Source organism: Macaca mulatta, chromosome 11 (assembly GCF_049350105.2).
Source record: "Macaca mulatta isolate MMU2019108-1 chromosome 11, T2T-MMU8v2.0, whole genome shotgun sequence".
Classification (NCBI taxonomy): domain Eukaryota; kingdom Metazoa; phylum Chordata; class Mammalia; order Primates; family Cercopithecidae; genus Macaca; species Macaca mulatta.
Window position 1 is genome coordinate 52,389,760 of NC_133416.1, and position 19,351 is coordinate 52,409,110.

General features: G+C 38.0%; 1 protein-coding gene across 5 annotated transcripts in view; it reads left to right on the forward strand.

Moving 5' to 3' along the window:
• ANO6 (anoctamin 6) overlaps positions 1 to 19,351 on the forward strand; it is a 215,940-nt gene that overhangs the window by 132,045 nt on the left and 64,544 nt on the right. For all 5 annotated transcript variants that reach the window (XM_001092876.5, XM_002798540.4, XM_077953929.1 and 2 more), the window contains 5 exons: positions 2,248 to 2,313; positions 3,249 to 3,536; positions 3,739 to 3,852; positions 5,860 to 5,975; positions 12,467 to 12,601. In XM_001092876.5, coding sequence (XP_001092876.2) covers positions 2,248 to 2,313; positions 3,249 to 3,536; positions 3,739 to 3,852; positions 5,860 to 5,975; positions 12,467 to 12,601 — 719 coding nt within the window. The remainder of the gene's footprint in view (positions 1 to 2,247; positions 2,314 to 3,248; positions 3,537 to 3,738; positions 3,853 to 5,859; positions 5,976 to 12,466; positions 12,602 to 19,351) is intronic.

Sequence of the window (19,351 nt, forward strand, 5' to 3'; positions counted from 1 at the left end):
AAGGACTGGGCTCCTATGTAAGAATCACAGTGTGAGTATTAGGATTTAGAGGGAAGAAGTACTGCTTAGATAAGAAGTAGAATGAATCTGAGTCAACTTTCAAGTTCAAGTTGGGAATATGGTGGGTCAGAGGTAGAAAGTGCTGAAGAACTTCTCAGGATGAATTGCAGAGATGGCGGGGATGGGGACACCCAGAGGGAACAGTCATTTGCGGGGAGCAGAGTAGGAGAGCTGTACCTGAAACTCTCCTGAACCACTATCTGAGTGGGGCATTTCTAGGCCATTTGCTTGTTTTTAGGGAAGTTATACCACTTGCTGGTTTCCTCTGCTACTCTATTGTACATTCAAATTGCAGCAAACAGTTAAATGTACTATATCTGTACAACTCTTAGAACAGTGTCTGGCATGTTTTAAGTACTGTACAACCATTTATTAATGATATAAAAACAAAGCAATATCCTTTTTCTGATACTTCTACACAATACATCAGGGATTCCACTTGGACTCAAATTTAGCCAAATACCAAGTATATTCTTTTAATTTTTGACCTTTGATCTTTTTCCTGCAGCTTCACCTACTTCTAGTTAATGGGATGTTTATTATGTTCTAGGCCCTGTGCATAGCACAGCAGCTCATCCCCACTTTGTCCCTTTAGAGTGGGCAGATCATGAGTACTGCTGCCTGGGTAAAATGCCTGACTGCCAGATCCACTAGATGATCTCGACCTGGACCTAGCAGTTCCTCTCTATCTTGGTAACTGCTGTGCTAAATACTCCACCCAGCTTTTTCAGCTGTCTTCAGTGTAAGGCTTGCTCCAAGTTACCTTTCGTCACTATTGTAAATGAAAATTCTACTTCATGTGCTTTACGTAGTTTAAATCATATCTTCACAAGACCCTAAAAAGGAAACAAGTGGGTTTTCTTAATTCTACAGATGAAGAAAATGAAGCATGAAGAGTTTAATTTTCTTGTCATGGGTCATGGAGCTGACAAATAATAAATTCAGATTTCGAACCCAGGAAGTGTGGTTACAGAGCTCATCTTAGTCCATTTTGTGCTGCTGCAACAGAATTCCACAGACTAATTTATAAAGAACAGAAATTGATTGGCTCACAGTTCTGTAGGCTGAGAAGTCTGAGATCAAGGGGGCTGGCATCTGGTGAGGACTTTCTTGCAGTGTCACCCCCACAGTGGTGGGGGAGAGAGAGGTGGTGGGGAGAAACAAAAATGGGGCAGGGGGTTAGAAACAAAAAGGGGCCAAACTTTTATAAGGGGCCCATTCCATGCTAATGAAACCCCTCCTGTGATAATGTCATTAATTTGTTAAGTCTGCCCTTGTGACCTGATCACCCCTCAGTGGGCCCTACCTCTCAACACTGTTGCATGGGGGATTCAGTTTCTAACATGATTTTGAGGGGACATATTTAAACCATAGCAAAGCTTGTGTTCTTAACCTCTGTGTCTACTCATTTTCTTCATTTCACAAAGCAGTATAAACTATTTTGTCATGAAAAACATTCTTTTTAAAAGGTCAAACAAGTCTCCATCTTTGCATGCTTCCCTTACAACTTTGGGCGCAGCATGGCAAAAGCCTAGGCATCTAAAATTTAATATCGATAAGTGTAGTAAATTCTGTATCTTTTGAAATGGCTATGTAATATAGATTTAGTTCACTATTTTTATAGATTTAGACATTTATAGCTTCACAAACATCTCAGTCTTGCAGACAGAAAAAAATTCTCTGAATTTTGCCAAAATTGCCTGTGTTGTTTTATTTAATTTGGTCAAGATATGCAGGGATGACGCATACACATCCAGTAAGTGAACCATTTGAATGGTATGGAAATCAAATTTGTAAAATCTGGGATCTTCAACTCTGAAAACTCGTATCAGTGAATAGGACTCAGAAAGCTCAATTTGTATGCTTTTGTGAGCCAAAAAGTACATGGGATCGTGTCAAAGCAGGATACTGTTATTTACCTCAGATGATTGAAACCCCACCAGGACAGCCCAGAGCCTGCGAGGGTGCCAGGGCATCGAACTACCCTCCACGGCATTCTCTTGGGGATCCAACACTCACACGTCACCAGCAGCAAGAGCTGCTTCATTGCTTCTGTTCCATTGGAGCTGATGAATTTCTTTTTCAGGTCCACGCTAGTTTGGTTTTGTTATTAATATCGTTTTAAAAAATGCCTTTTTCTGCCTTTGGTAAACTAAAGGTCTAACATATTCCAATTTCTTTTGACAGAGGAAAAGACAAGCATACGAATCTAACCTTATCTGTCATGGCCTGCAGTTAGAAGCAACAAGATCAGTAAGTATTGGTCTCTTTTCAGCCCTTGGCTGACCACTGTTCTTGGGCAGCTTCGTGCCACTTGGAATACTGGGGTGACATTGGAAACACGCAGCCCTGGCCACATCTTAGTCATAGACTGGGAGAGGAGTCAATCAAAATCTGCATTGTATAGAATGTATTCTTTTTTTCTGATCAAAACCAGCAGATCTTTTTTAATAGCCAACGAATTTTACAATGAATGCATGTATGAATGATTATTTCTGCCTTTAAGAAACTTTTAAAAGTTTTTCTGTTATACAAAAAATAGTTTATGGTAAATATTAGGAAACATAAGAATAAGGAAAATAATCTGTATCTTAATGATCCATAAATAATTTTGCAGTCCTTCTGAGCTGTTTTCCTCAAAAATATATATATACACATTTTTTATCTTTCAAAAAGGAGAAAATTACCACTTCACAGTTTTATAATTTGCTTTTTCCCTTTAATATGTAGCAAATGGATTTATGGCAATAAACATAATTCTTTGACATTTTTAATAGCCACATAATATGATATTGAACAGATAGACAATAGACAGTTCAAAGTTTAGAAAATTAAAAATTTTTCATTATGATAGCACTACAATGAATATTCTAGTGTTTTTACTTTGTCAATTATTTGGGTAGAGTGATAGACAAATAAGTTTGGTTTTCTTCATTTTATAAATTATTTTCATAGTTTTATAAACTGATTATTTGAATTTCTTAATGATTCAAACCAAGAAATTGTCTTTAAAGCAAAAATTTTTGATGGTTTGCAAATCTATTTTTATTGTTATCTTCACTTTTAGTGGTGTTCTCTGTATTTTTTTTTTTTAAGCTACCAACAACATAAGAAAAATCTGTGTGTTTTAAAATTGTGAAAATAGTTGGTTTGGTTTCTTGTTCTGTGTTTTTATTTTTTCAATATAGGTTTTGGATGACAAGCTTGTATTTGTAAAAGTACATGCACCGTGGGAGGTGTTATGTACTTATGCTGAGATAATGCATATCAAATTGCCTCTGAAACCCAATGATCTGAAAAACCGGTCCTCGGCCTTTGGTACACTCAACTGGTTTACCAAAGTCCTCAGTGTAGATGAAAGCATCATCAAGCCAGAGCAAGAGTTTTTCACTGCCCCATTTGAGAAGAACCGGATGAATGATTTTTACATTGTTGATAGAGATGCTTTCTTCAATCCAGCCACCAGAAGCCGCATTGTAAGTCTAAACCACATTTAGTTGCTGTCTTGGGGTAATTTGGAACCTGCTGTTTTGTGGTTTGGTTGGTTTGGTTTTATTTTTAAAAACTGCACAAAAAGAAAAGAAATATGCCAGCAGATTCATGTTACAGTAGTAAACAATGATTGGATTGGCTAGTTACACTGTATAAACCACATACTCTATTTTGGAATCTTTTTAGGTTTACTTCATCCTCTCTCGGGTCAAGTATCAACTGATAAACAATGTTAGCAAGTTTGGGATCAACAGACTTGTAAACTCTGGGATCTACAAGGCAGCTTTCCCACTCCATGATGTAAGTTAAAAGGCAAAAATGAACTAAAAGACCTTCTGTATACTCTGGTGTTGACAATAGCAAAGGGCTAACTTTCCTGACTGTAAGTTTCTTCCTCAATAAAATGAAGGGAACATACTGCAAGATTACAAGCTCATTTAGGGTAAGAACCAGGTCTTTTGTTCACAGATGGATCCCAGTCATAAAGATACTCAGTTTTAAAGGAGCAAATGAATGAATGGACAGTACCTCTCTCACAGTTAATGTGTAAAGCAGTATAGATTAGCAGTTAATCCGTGTTAGCATTTCTGGGACCAAAATGCCTGCCCTGCCACTTTCTAGCTAGATGACCTTGTGAAAGTCATTTAGCCTTTCTTCTCCATTTCTTCATCAATAAGCTGGGAATAAATTATAACCTACCTCCTAGAGTTGTTAAGAGCTTTAAATTAATCCATTAAATTAATCCAAATGTTAGTCCCTAGCATATAATAAATACTATTATAAGTGTTAGCTATTTTCATAATTACTAACAGATGTTATTATCAACCAAAAAAAATTAGTTCTTTGTCAGCAAAATACATGTTAGACCTTCTTATTTATCATTTTCTGTAACATAGACTTTACTTCCTCATTTGGAATATGATTTTCAAACTGTCCCCTGGAATATCCCTGGGCTTTTAAAAAGGCATCTGTCAGGGTGGTTGTGACAATGGCAGTACCCCAGATTGTTGACATTTTTTTAAGGACTATATTCTGAGATTACGGCAACCCCTCAAATTCAAGAGTACTTCTCTAGCCGAGAACATCTCTCGTGAAATGAAATTTTTAAAATGTGACCACTGTAAATGCAGGGACATTTACAACTCCATCATTGAAATAAATACTATATTATATTGCATTATTACTTTGTTATATTCACTATCAATTCATCTGACTCTGTAAGACCAAAGTAAGCAAAGACTGATACTGGTAATTGCTACTGTGTAGTACATGTATTTGTGGATAGACAATATTGAAATGTACTAAATAACATAATAAAACTAGGACACTAAACAGCAGCTTGACACACATGGAAAAGTAGAGAACAGGGAGCTGGGTGAAGTAAATACTGATCCTAAGAGACCCAATGTAGCCATCCAGCCTGAGAGTCCATGTGTTTTACTTTTGTACCCCACTGAATTTAGCTAATAGCGAATAGCAGGACATGAATTTTGAGGCTGCTTGCAAATAGCTGTCACGAATATTAATTTGGGGTGTCAAGGTTCTATAGCAGTTGACATTTGCTTTTGGTCAGGTCTTTTCCACTAAAGCCTCTTCTAATTGCAGTGGTCCTATATTCAGGCTAACAGATGGTCCCATGTGGTATATGAGAGGGAGATGTGTGAAGGTCAGGGCCTATGCCCTGATTTGGCTGGGTGGTAATCTGGTTCTAGTGCCAGAAGAAGAAAAATGAGTTAGGAAAAAAGACAACTGGATTTAAGCAGGAAGTTTTGTTTCTTGAATAAGCTAAGTGTATAACATGATATCAAGCTTTGTTATTTTTTTTTTCTATCTGTTATCACAGAATAACTGCTGAACTGGGGGCAAAGAAGCCTAGGTTTTAGAATTGACCCTGCTGTTAACCAGCCAAGGCCCTGGTTTCCCCATTGTCCGTGGAGAGGGGTGGGCTATCCCGTGTTCCTCTGGTGCAGTGATTTGGGCACTTGGGTGGCCCAATTTTTCATTGTGTAGGACTGCCCCCACTGAAAGCATTTTAAGCATCTCTGGGGCCCTCACAGAGTCCCTGCAGTGCTCCCCAGGATTGTAACACCGAGTCATTCATCCTGCCCACATTCACAAATGACCCCCAAGGAGGCTAGTACCATGCCTGGTTAAGAATCACTAAAAATTAGATGGTATTTCCACCCCTTCCAGCAGGTGAGGACCCCTTATTCACAACTGACTATCAAATATTTGTATCACATTTAAGAAACAGATTTGTGAAAACATGATGATTATGGTGCTCACCTGTTCCCTTCTGCGTCACAGTGCAAATTCCGCCGTCAGTCAGAGGATCCCAGCTGCCCTAATGAACGGTACCTTCTGTACAGAGAATGGGCTCATCCTCGAAGCATATACAAAAAGCAGCCCTTGGATCTTATCAGGTGAGGGGTTGTAGGGAGTACTCCAGGGGGAGGCACTCAGTGTGTTACCCCACAGCATCTGAATGTGACAGTACTCATCAAGACTCTTGCCAGCTAAGGGAGCTGACCCAGAGTGCTGGGCTTCGTTGGCCAGGGTTTTTACTGAGGCTTAATTGTGTGGGCATGATTAATTGAATCATTACCCATGTGGCTCAATCTCCAGTACCATCCTCTCCCTGGAAGATGGCCAGTAATATGTGGCTCAAAGCTCCAGTTCTCCAATTGTATGGTTGATCTTTCTAGCATGGCCAGCCTCCACCCTGAGTCATCTCATTAGCACAAACTCTCTAGAGGCCCACCATGAGCCACTTCACTGGCATAAACTATCAGGCATAGTCCTAGGGTCCCACCGTGAATAAAAAGGCACTCCTGTCTCTCAGGAAGTTCCAAGGGTTTAGAGGTTACCTCCTACCCAGGAACTGGGATGCAGACCCACCAAATTCCATATTGCACAGAAGTAAATGTTAGATGTAGCCTCTATTGTATGGTAAGACATATGCATTTTTACTCTTTTCTTGTGTCTGCTGCTAGGTTCTATTTCATTGTATCCCACAAGATACAATGACTAGCTCAAGAGTTTTTCTTCCCAAAGTACGCTGTTGGTTTTCCTCCAGAAGCTTACATTGTTTGGGCAGTGCTGAGGATACTGGCTTGTGGGAGATAGACCAAGAACACCAATAAAATATGAAAATAAATAAACAGAATTTCTAATTGAAGTGAAGAAAATAGCAGAGCAATAGGATGGGAGGGCAGAGTGGGAAGTGAGTTTAGGGAGTCATCTTTGAGGAGGTGACATTTAAGCTGAGACCGGATTGTGAAGAGAAGTCAGTACTTTGAGGACTTGGGAGAAGTCCTTCTAGGAATAGGAGCAGCTTGTACAGTGGCTCTGAGATGCACACACATTTGGCATGTTTGAGGAAACATCAAAGACCAGTGCTAGTGAGAAAGAGAATGATAAGACATGAAGTTAGAGGGGTGGCAGGAGTGCCGAAAAGAGTTTAGACTTTAATTGCAGTGAGAAGCAGTTGTAATATTTTAAATGTTTAAGTCATTGTATCCTATTCACAGTTTGCAAAGATAATGTGGAGCATGGATTATAAGGGGTACAGGAAGCAGGGAGACCACTAGGTAGGAGGCTGTTTGAGTGAGCCAGGCAAGAGACTGTGGGAGCAGATTTGGGATGTGTTTGGGGAGTCGAGTCAACAGGACTTGTTTATGGATTGCATGTGGAGAGTGAAGAGGAGGGGAGAATTAACTTCATGACTGCCTGGGTCACGTACCTGTTTTTTTATGGTGTCTCAGTGCCCCGTGCACTTGCCACCTACTTGAGAAAACTACTAGACCTTAAAAGTGAAAGTTTTAAATAAATGAATATTTGTTTTGTTTTACATTTTCCATGGGAAATTTCAAATATATACAGAAATAGAGTATCATAGCGAGCCTGCATTCATCTGTCACCCAGCTCCAAAAAGTATAAACTCATAGCTAATCTTGTTTCACTTTTACTCCCACTTCTTTCCCTCCCTACTCCACTGGATCATTTTGAAGCAGACTCCAAATGTCATATCATTTCATTAGCATCTATTTCTAAATAAGGTGTCTTTTAAACATAACCAGAATACCCCCTTTTGAAAAGGAAGGCTGGGTGAGGTGACTCATTCCTCTAATCCCAGCACTTTAGGAAGCTATGGCAGGAGGATCACTTGAGGCCAGACTGAGCAACATAGTGAGATCTAGTCTTAAAAAAAAAAAAAAAGCCAGGCATGATGGCTTACACCTGTAGTCCCAGCTACTCAGGAGACTGAGATGGGAGAATTGCTCGAGCCCAGGAGTTTGAGGCTGCAGTAAGCTATGATTGTGCCACTGCATTCTAGGGCAACAGAGTAAGACCCTGTCTCCAAAAAAAAAAAAAAAAAAAAAAATTAATATCATCAGATAATCAGGATTCAGATTTCCCTTATTGTCCCGAAAACAACTTAATGGTTTTTTAGTTCAAAGCAGGATCCAAACATGGTCCAGAGGTTGCAGTTAATACAATCTCTCAAATTTCTTCTGGTCTCAGTTTCACTGTTTATTTCTTGTTTTCCTTGCTGTTGTTGAAAGAATGCCTTGCATTCCCTGTTTTGCTGATTTCATTCTCTCCTGTGGTGTTGTTGAACATGTTCCTCTGTATTTGCTATGACTACATAATTTGTGTATTTGCATTAGCTAAGTAATTGGATCCTCATCTAGAAGCTTAATCTGATTGAGGTTAGATTTTATACAAGAATACGTTATACGTGGAGTTAGGTACTTATATCAGAAGGTATATAATGTCCATTTGTCTCTCTTTTTTGTGATGATAGCATCTATCAACAATCATTGCTTAGATTCATTGTTTCATAAGAGATTTATTTATTTTATGTGATCACACTTGGATTCCCTTGTCATTCAATCACCGAGATTACAGTCATGAAGAGGCACTTTCATTAACTCTGTTTACCCTGTAAAATAAGATTTTAAAAGATGTTTGTACATATGTAAATATTTGAGGTTGACATTCATGTGAAGTTTCCATTTTATTAATTTCCTTTTATGTTAAGCCAATAGCATCTGATGGCAGAGTGATGGGTTCTTAATCATTTTTTATGTGCTCGATTTTTTATTTATTTATTTATTTTTGCTTCAGTAAAGAAAATTTCGCGACTATTTTAAATATATTTTGCTAGGGGAAATGCATTTAACTGTCCCCCGTCCCTGGTGCACATGTTCTTTCCCTTCATTGCTTCTCAACTAGTAACCCCTTGAACATTCAGGCTATTAAACCTCATCTGTGGTTCCCGGGGATTACTGAAGGGAAAATGGGCTCTTTCCATTTGGTTTCCCAAAAAGCAAACCAAACTGGAAACAGCAACCTATGGGAACCAGACTTTGCACAGGTGAAAAAGAAAAGTTTCCCTCCAAACTCCCATTTTTTACCCCCAGAGTAATAAAAGAAAATAGGGTATTCACCAGACAAGGGCAGGATCCTATAAGAAAGGATTGTTGTGAGAATAAAATCTAGCTCTTGGAAACTGAAAATGTGATTAGACAGAAAAACACCAATAGAAGCCATTAGAAAATGAAGTTGAAGAAATTGTGCAGAGCATAGAGCAAAATTTATAAAGGGATAGAAAAGGGGGAAAGGATAAAAAATTAGATCAGTCCAGGAGGTACAATGTATAAATAATAGGAGTGTGAGAAACCAGAGGATAAAAAATGTAGGGAAGAAATCTGAGAAGTACTTCCAGAGAAGTATCTGAAGAACTGAACATCATGAGTCTCTAGGTGGAAAGAGCCTGCTGAGTACCCAGCCTAGAGGATGAAAATAGAGCCACTGAGTCACTCCAACACGATGGCTCAGAACACTGGGGACAAAGAAGATCCTGCTAGCCTTTAGAAAGCAAAATGAAAAGAAAGTCATACAAAGGATCAAGACTCAAAAGCGTTGTGCTTCTCAATGACACTACACACTAAAAGACAGCAGTGACTTCACATGTCTAAGGAAAGTTTGATCATATCTGTGTAACTCTATGTATGCTCAAACTGTTAAGTATGAGGAATTTTCACAGTTTAGATGTGCAAGGTAATGGAGGAGGTGCTCCACCAAGAAAGAAGACCTAAGAGTTAGTTAACAGCAAATGCCAGCACAAGAGAGAGGGACAGAGAGATCCCAGGTGACACAGTTCTGTGGTGGGGCTTGGAGAGTCATTAGTCAAGGTTGGAGGAGGTCTGAGGGCATTTATTCAAGGAGTTGAAACTGATAGATGATCTCTTGTGTTTGAAACTATTGAGAAAGTGACACATTAGGGGAGAGTCTGGGGTTGAATTGTTGATAAGTACACAAAACTAAGCAATGAGCCATCAAGACAATTATTAACTCTAGGGAGAACAAGATACTGAGCAGGGAGGAAAAAGTAATTATAGCAATGACTTGATTCAGCTGTGAATAGTGTTTATAGAATCATAATAATGTAAAGCAAGAATATTAATCTAATCAAAAGTTATATTGTAACTATGTGAGGATGGCAGGAATAGAGATGTGGATATTTAGATGAGGCGAGGGGTTGCAAGAGAGCTTAATCCACATCGTCCAGAATAGAAAGTCAATAGGTGATGCACCAAACTGAAAAATCAATAAGCAGCACTTCTTGCATGTTATTTAGAGATAGGGAAGTAAATATTCTAAGCATCAACTATAGGAGTTTAAAGTGACTGCTTCTGGGCAGCAGGAAATAGGTGAGGGGGTAAGGGACTGCTCCTTTTTATAACCAGGCTTCTAGAGCTATTAGACTATTTAATGACTATATACTTGTAATTTTGATTTTAAAAATCAAAGCTGAATTTTGTTAAATGGATTTTAAGAGTTGGGACTTATTTGGCAGAGAGGGACAATGATCAGAAAATATTACATTTGAAGGAATCCTCATTATTTCCAGCTTTTCAGCAAGAACTAAGAGACAGATTTCCTTTTAAGATTTGAAAAATCTTTCTGGCCTTGCTTACAATGTAACAGGCATGCCTTAGAAAGTATTGAACTCCTTGTCACAGTAAATAACCAAGCAGAGACTGCCTGACCAGCTCTTTAAACACAGCAGGGTATTTTTTATTATTGGGAGGTTGGACCAGGCAACTTCTAAGATTCTTTCCAATTTAAATATGGCATTTCCAGGATGGATGGCTGATGAAAACTTATTACAGAGAGCATAACCAAAAAGAGGCCAAGGCATCTCGAATCCACGGCCAGACTTCTCTTCTGGGCTCTATCCTGAGCCTGCCATTTGCCTGCCTTCCGTGAGCTAGACAGCAAAGCTCCGGTCATGTGAAAATCACCACACTGTGTTCCTCCCATCTCCTGATTCCACCCTCAGGTCTGTCTCAGCTCTTCCTTTTTCCCTGTGAATGTGACCTACACCCAGGCCTGTGACCCATGGAGCTGGTCTCAGACCTTCCCTGTGAGTGCTGGTCCAGCCCAGGGATGTTCCTGTCTGAAGTCTCCCAGGACTCCAGGTTTTGCTCAGAGCTGAGTCCCCACAAGGCTAAGACCAAGGAGTTCAGCCCAGCTCCATACTGAGCCTGAAGTCTCACGCAGGCCTCAGAGTGAAGTAAATCTCCTTGTTCTACAGATCAAGATGAAGGCAGAAATGAGTCAGTCTTGGGGAATATCAGCAACAGCAGCAGTCACCTGAACCGTCTCTTCATTCCTAAACTCTGCCTGACTGTACTTGACATTCCTTTCAGGAACAATTCTGGCACTGCTTCTTGGTCAGCCTGCACTCTTTAATCTTGCCTACCTGGCCTCCCTTTACCCCAGAGTATACCATTAACCAGTTTTTAAAAATTAGGAAAAAATAGAAGAGCTAGATATAAGGAATACAGGGTGATGGGTTTCTCAGTCATATGCATCCTGCCTTCTTTCATTCATACATCAGTTTTGCAAAAATTTTGGTCAGAGAGACTTCCACTACAGATTAGTATTATTATTTTTCCTATTATTATTGCAGTTGCCCCTTGAACAACGCAGGGGTAGGGCACTGGCACCCCCACACACATACAGTCGAAAACCTGCATATAAATTTTGACTCCCCTTAAACTTTTAATGGTCTGCTGTTGACTGGATGTCTTACCAATAACATGAACGATCAGTTAACACATATTTTGAATGTTACATGTATCATATACTATATTCTTGCAATAAAGCTAGAGAAAAGAATGTTGTTAAGAAATCATAAGAGTATATTTACCATTCACTAAATGGAAATAGATCATCATAAAGGTCTTCATCCTTGTCTTCACATTGAGTACGCTGAGGAGGAGGAAAAAGAGGAGGGTTATTCTTGCTGTCTCAGGGGTGACAGAGTGGGAAGAGGTGGAGGAAGTGGAAGGGGAGGCAGGAGAGGCAGGCACACTAGCTTTATCTTTTATTGAAAAAAAAAAATCCACATCTAAGTGGATCCATGCAGTTCAAACCTGTGTTGTTTAAGGCTCAACTGTATTTGTGATTTATGTTACATTTCCTCCAAGGAACTTCCCTAGTTAAGTAAAAGCAAATAACTGAGCAGATTGTTCATGTTCATTTGTCTCATGCATATGAAGAACAGTCTTTTGGAGAATGTGTAAAATAGTGCTGATCTTTACAAAGAATGATAGTAATACTCTGTATGTATTCCATAATCAGCATTTTTCTCTTCCTTGCTGTATTTTAATATACTTTCACCAGGCAAACCAGCGATAGTGATCAGTTCTTCTATAATGTGTAATACACTTTTTGTTTCATAGAATTCAGGGTCTGTTATGAAAATGAATGTTTTAAGGGTGAATCGAGTCAGGTTTAAGCTTAAAGCCTCCTTTATTTAAAATCAGAAATTAATATTAGGATGAAGCTGCAGAGTAATTATTTGTATCTTCTAAAAATAATTTCTGTCTTTCTTCAGGAAATATTATGGAGAGAAGATTGGAATCTACTTTGCTTGGCTGGGCTATTACACTCAGATGCTTCTCCTGGCCGCAGTCGTAGGAGTGGCTTGCTTTCTCTATGGATATCTTAATCAAGATAACTGTACATGGAGGTAACCTCTGTTTATTCCTTGTTGCCATGCTGAAAAGTTTGTTAGACATAAAATTATTTTCATGATCTTAAACTATTTTGGTAAGACAAGACTGACTGGAGAACACTCATTGCTTGGATGATATATCCCTTTTGTTCTGAGCATAATAACTAAGTGAAATGGAAAAATTTTTTTCTTAGATAATCCAACCCAGTTTCTGACAGGAATGTTACTCCTAGGAAACACTCCAATATTTTAAGACAATATTTTGTTTGAAAAAGGAAGGAGGACTGGAGGCTGGAGGATTGCCCTTGAACTTTTGGCCCCCAGAGGAATGTACACTCAGCCCTGCAGATGTGAGCCAAAAGCAGCTCTGATTTCTTCAGGGTTCCACTGGGAAAATTAGTGGGGTTTTTGTTTTTTGTTTTGTTTTACTTTTAGAAATGACTTCTTAATATATACTAAAAAGTGCTTGCTTAAAAACTCAGTAGTTGTTTCGGTTTTTACGTTAAAAAAATAGTTCATACAATGTTTTAAAAAATGTAATCAAAAATTAATTTGTGCTGAGGTTGAAATTCAGACACCAGTTGCACTGTCTAAAGGGATATATGTGGGTGCCAGAGCACTCTGAATTTCACCATCACTGTTCTGAATGGTATTATTAGACCTCTGCTTTTGGTGGTCTCAACTTCCAGCAGGGATGTAGCAGGGAACCAGGCATTTTCTCTTGATCATCTGGCCGCTATCCAGGTGTGCCAGCCAGATCAAAATTTCTGGGCACCAGCAATGAGCCGATAACCAAATTTCACAAGCCCCAAGCATGTCAGCGTGCTCCTGAGGTAGGTTGCTTACGTGGCAGCCCTGATGAATAGACATAATTACCCTTCGATTTAACAGAGGATTCTGAGCGTGTTGTACCCATTATGGCTTCGTAGCTCGAAAGCTGCAGATGGCTTTAAAGTACTCTTCCCTCCTCACTGAAAAAGTGTTTTGGGCCAAAGGCCGAATGTTGTTACCTTTTCTCTAAATTCGTCTTCAACTTCTCTGTTGGTTTGTACATTGTTCTAGTTTAAAAAAAAAAAATCTCAAAAATACATTTCAAAGTGCAAAAGTTGCATTTTTATAAGGTCCTCATGGGTTGTTCTTGTTAAAACTCGTTTTACGAAATCACCGTGATAGTTACACCACATATTTCCTAGCATTTCACACAGATTAATTTGCAGAAAATGGAGGGAAGTTCTTGGGGATATACTGCCTGTGCTCAAAACTATTTGACTTTAATTATTTATGAGATATCTGTAAAATATATACATTATAAATATTTTCAGTTACTTTTATAGTTTCTATCAAATGCCCATTTGAAGCTGATGCCCCTCTTTTTTTTTTTTTTCTTTTTTTTTTTTGAGGCAGAGTCTTGCTGTGTCACCCAGGCTGGCATGCAGTGGCATGATCTCAGCTCACTGCAACCTCCACCTCCCGGGTTCAAGCGATGCTCCTGCCTCAGCCTCCTAAGTAGCTGGGATTACAGGCGCCTGCCACCAAACCCAGCTAATTTTTGTATTTTTAGTAGAGACAGGGTTTCACCATGTTGGCCAGGCTGGTCTCAAACTCCTGACCTCAAGTGATCCGCCTGCCTCGACCTCCCAAAGTGCTGAGATTACAGGTGTGAGCCACTGTGCCCAGCCCTTATGCCCCTTTTAAAAATAACAGCTATATACAGATATTATTTATATACCATAAAATGCCCTTTTTAAAGTGCACAATTCAGGTGTGCCCCTTTCCCTTAGCCCCTGGCAACCACTAATCTATTTGTTTTCTGTTTCTAGGGATTTACCTATTCTGGACATTTCATAAAAGCATTTAAATATTTTAAATGTTTTCTATTCTTGTGAATCTACTCAGTATGTAATAAAATAGAAAATATTAAAAATTTGTAAACAATTCAGGTATTTTAAGTGCATTCACCAAGTTGTGATCACCACCATCTAATTCTAGAACATTTTTATTGCCCTCAAAAGAAACCAGTGCCCATTAGCACTCACTCCCTAAACCCTTTCCCTTGGCCCCTGGCAACCACCAATCTACTTCCTGTTTCTATGGATTTGCCTGTTCTGAACATTTCATAAAAGTGGAACTATACAGTATAAGGCCTTTTGTGACTGTCTTCTTTCATTTCACCTACTCTTTGAGGTTCATCCATGTTGTAGCATGTATCAGTACTTCATTCCTTTTTTGTGGCCAAATAACATCCCATTATATGTATAAACTGCATTGTTTATTCATTGATAGACATTTTGGTTGTTTCTACTCATTGGCTATTATGAATAATTCTGCTATGAACATTCATGGACAAGTGTTGGTGGGGACACATGGTTTCATATCTCTTGAGAATATAAGGAAGAATGGAATTGTTGGAATATACAGTAACTGTAGGTTTAACATTTTGAGGAGCTGCCATAGTATTTTCCAAAGTGACTGCATATTCTGCCTGCAGTGTATGAGGATACTAATGTCTTCACATCCTCATCAGCACTTAAAAAAAAAAAAAAGCCATTCTAGTTGTTATGAAGTGGTATGTCATTGCAGTTTTGACTTTGTTTTCTCTAATGCCTACTGATGGTGAGCATCTTCTCATGTGTTTGTCATTTGTATAGCTTCTTTGGAGAAATGTTCGTTCAAATCCTTTGCCTATTTTAATTGTGTTGTCTTTCTATTGTTGAGTTGTAAGCATTTTTTATATATTTGGGATAGAAGTCCCTTATTGTATATTGTCTTAGTCTGTTTGTGCCGCTGTAACGCAGGACCACAGACCAGGTAATTTGTAAAGAATAGAAATTTATTTTTCATAGTTACAGAGACTGGAAATTCCAAAATCAAGTTGCCAGCATGTGGTGTCTGGTGAGGGCTGCATCCTCTGGAGGAGAGGAATGCTGCGTCTTCACATAGCAGAAGGCATAAGGGCAAGTGGGGAGAACTTCTTTCATCAACTCTTTTTATAAGGGCACCTAATACCATTCATGAGGTACAAGCCCTCATGGCCTAATCGCTTGTTAAAGTCTCCACCAGTTAATACTACCACACTGGCAATACCTAAATTGGAAGAGACATATTCAAACCACAGCAGATACATTGAAAATATTTTCTCCTATTCTGTGGATTGTGTTTTCACTTTCTTAATAGTATTCTTTGAAACAAAATTATGTTTAATTTTGATGACCTCTAGTTTACCTTTTATTCTGTTATTTGTGCTCTTGGTGTCATGTCTTAGAAACCATTCGGAATCCAAAGTCATGAAGTTTTTTTTAACATTTATCTTCTAAGAGTTTTATGGATGTAGGTCTATGATTTATTTTAATTTTTGTACCTGGTATGAGATAGAGTCCTACTCTGTCATTTTCTATGTGTATATCTGGTATACCAGCACCATTTTTGAAAAGACTGTTCTCTGTTGAATTATCTTGGTACCCTTGTTGAAAAGCAGTTGGCCAAAAATTTAAGAGTTTGTTTATAGACTCTCAGTTGTTTTCCGTTGATCTACGTGTCTGCATTTGATGCAAGTACTACACTTTATTGATCACTGTAACTTTGTAGTCAGTTTTGAAATTGGAAACTTCACATTTTCATTTTTCTTTTTCAAGATTGTTTTGGCTATTCTGGGTCTTTTGCATTTCCATGTGAATTTTAGGATCAGCTTCTCTATTTCTGCAAAAAAAAAAAAAAAATCCACCTGGAATTTTGATAAGAATAATGTTGATTCCATAGGTCAGTTTGGAGAGTATTGCCGTCTTAATAATATTAAGTCTTTTAATCCATGAACACAGGATGTCTTTTCATTTATTTAGGTCTTTCATTTCTATCAACAATATTTTATAGTTTCAGTGTATAAGTCTCATACTTCTTTTTTCTCTTAAATTTATTCTAAGTACATTGTTCTTTTGATGGTATTATAAATTGTTTCCTTAATTTTTGGATTACCTATTGTAGTGTATAGAAATGTAATTGCTTTTTTTAATATACTGATTTTTATGTGTGTCCTGCAACCTTGCTAAACTGGCTTATTTGCTCTAATAGTATTTTGGGTGGATTCCTTAGGATTTTTATATACAATGTTATGCTGTCTGTGAACAGAGGTAGTTTTACTTCTTCCTTTCCAATTTGGAGGCCTTTATTTTTTCTTACTTAGTTGTCCTGACTAGATCCTCCTATATAATGATCTTAAGAGGAAAGCATTCAGTCTTTGACCATTAAGTATGATATTAGCTGTGAGTTTTTTTGTTGATACTCTTTATCAGGTTAGGAAAATTCTATTCCTAGTTTTTGAGTGTTTTTAATCATGGAAGGGTGTTGGATTTTGCCAGATGCTCTTTCTGTGTCTATTGACATTATCTTGTGTGTAGTTTTTGTTCATTATTCTATTAATATGGTATGTTACAAGAATTGATGATTTTTGTACTTTGAATCCTCCTTGCATTCCTGGATAGATCCCACCTGGTCATAGTATGTGGTACTTATTATATGTTGCAGGATTTGGTTTTTTAGTATTTTATTGGAGATTTTTCCATCTATATTTGCAAGAGATATTAGGTCTCTAGTTTTCTTATGTTGTCTTTGGTTTTGGTATCATCACAATACTAGTCACATAGCATGAGTTGAGAAGTGTTCCCTCTTTGCTTTTAAAAGAGATTATGAAACATTGGTGTTAATTCTTCTCATCAGCGAAGCCATCTGAGACTGGGCTTTTCTTTGCAGGAATTTTTTTTTTCTGCTAGTCCATTCTCTTTATTTGTTGAAAATAGGTCTATTCAAGTTTTCTATTGTTGCTTGAGCTAGCTTAAGTAGTTCATATTTTTCTAGGAATTCATCCATTTTATCTAGGTTGTCTAATTTGTTGGCTTATAATTATGCATAGTATCCCCTTATAATCCTTTTTGTTTTTGTAGGAGTAACAGTAATGTTTCCCCTTTCATTTCTGATTTTAACCATTTGAGTCTTCTCTTTTATCTTTATCGGCCTAGCTAAGTTTGCCAATTTTGTTATCTTTTCAAGGAACCAACTTTGTTTTGTTGTTTTTTTTAACTTTTCTGTCCTCTGTTTCATTTATTTCCATTTGTTGGCTTTTGATTTTAATATTTAGTTCATGTATATTTAATGTAATTACTCATGAAGTAGGAGTTACATCTGCGATTTTGCTATTTGTTTTTCATGTGTCTTTTGTCCCTTGTTTTTCTATTCCTTCATTACTACTTTTTTGTGTGTTAAATATTTCTAGTATGTCATTCTAATTCCATTGTTGTTTCTTTATTGTTTTTTAGTGGCTTCTCTGGGGATTATAATTAACAACTTAATTTAAAATAATATAGTTAAATATTATTTGAAATTTTAATTTCAAATAGTATACAAAAACTTTACTTTGGTATAGATCTGTTCCTTCTCTACTCCTTTGTGGTATTATCATCATGCAAATTACAACTCAATGCATTATAAGCTCACCAACAGTTTCATAATTGTTGCTTTGTGTCTTTTAAATAAGATAGAAGAAAATAGTGACATACAAAAATATGCTTACACTGCTTTTTATATTTATATATGTAGTTAGCTCTATTACTGCTTTTTATTTCTTGAGGTGGATTTGAGTTACTGTCAAGTGTCTATTTAAGCCTGAAGGACTCTCTTAGTATATGTTAAGTGTTTCTTGTCCGTAATGCTTAGGACCAGAAGCGTTTCAGATTTCAGATTTTTTTTCAGATTTTGGAAAATTTGCATTATACTTACCATTTGAGCATCCCAAATCCAAAATGCTCCAGTGAAGATTTTCCTTGAGTATTATGTCAGCACTTGAAAAGTTTTAGATTTTGGAGCATTTCAAATTCAGGTTTTGGGCTTAAAGGTGTTTAACCTGGGCTGGGCACAGTGGCTCATGCCTGTAATCCCAGCACTTTGGGAGGCTGAGGCCAGTGGATCATGAGGTCAGGAGTTCAAGACCATCCTAGCTAACACAGTAAAACCCCATCTCTACTAAAAATACAAAAAATTAGCCAGGTGTGGTGGCACATGCCTGTGGTCCCAACTACTCAGGAGGCTGAGGCAGGGGAATTGCTTGAACCCAGGAGGCAGAGGTTGCAATGAGCTGAAGTCACGCCACTGCACTCTAGCCTGGGTGACAGAGCATGAGACTGTGTCTCAAAAAAAAATAAAATAAATAAGGTGTAATCTGTCTAGGGCAGGTGATATGGTTTGGCTATGTCCTCACTCAAATCTCATCTCAAATTGTAGCTCCTGTAATTCCCACATATTGTAGGAGTGACCTGGTGGGAGATAATTGAATCATGGGTGTGGTTTTCCCCATATTGTTCTCATGGTAGTGAATAAGTTTCACAAGATCTGATGGTTTTATAATGGGAAACCCATTTCACTTGGCTCTCATTCTTTCTTGCCTGCCTCCATATAAGACATGCCTTTTGCCTTCTGCCATGATTGTGAGGCCTTCCCGGCCATGTGGAACTGTGAGTCTGTTAAACCTCTTTTTATTTTTAGATGAACCAGTCTCAGGTATGTCTTTATCAGCAGTGTGAAAATGGACTAATACAGCAAGTCTGTGCCAACAACAGATTCTTTCAGATTTTATCTGGGAATGTCTTAATTTCTCCATTTTTGAAGGATGGGTTTGCTGGAGATAGAATACTCGGTTGACAAGTCATTCTTTCAGCACTTTGAATGTATCATCCCACTGCCTCTGGCCTCCATGGTTTCTGTGAAAAGTTAGCTGTTAAT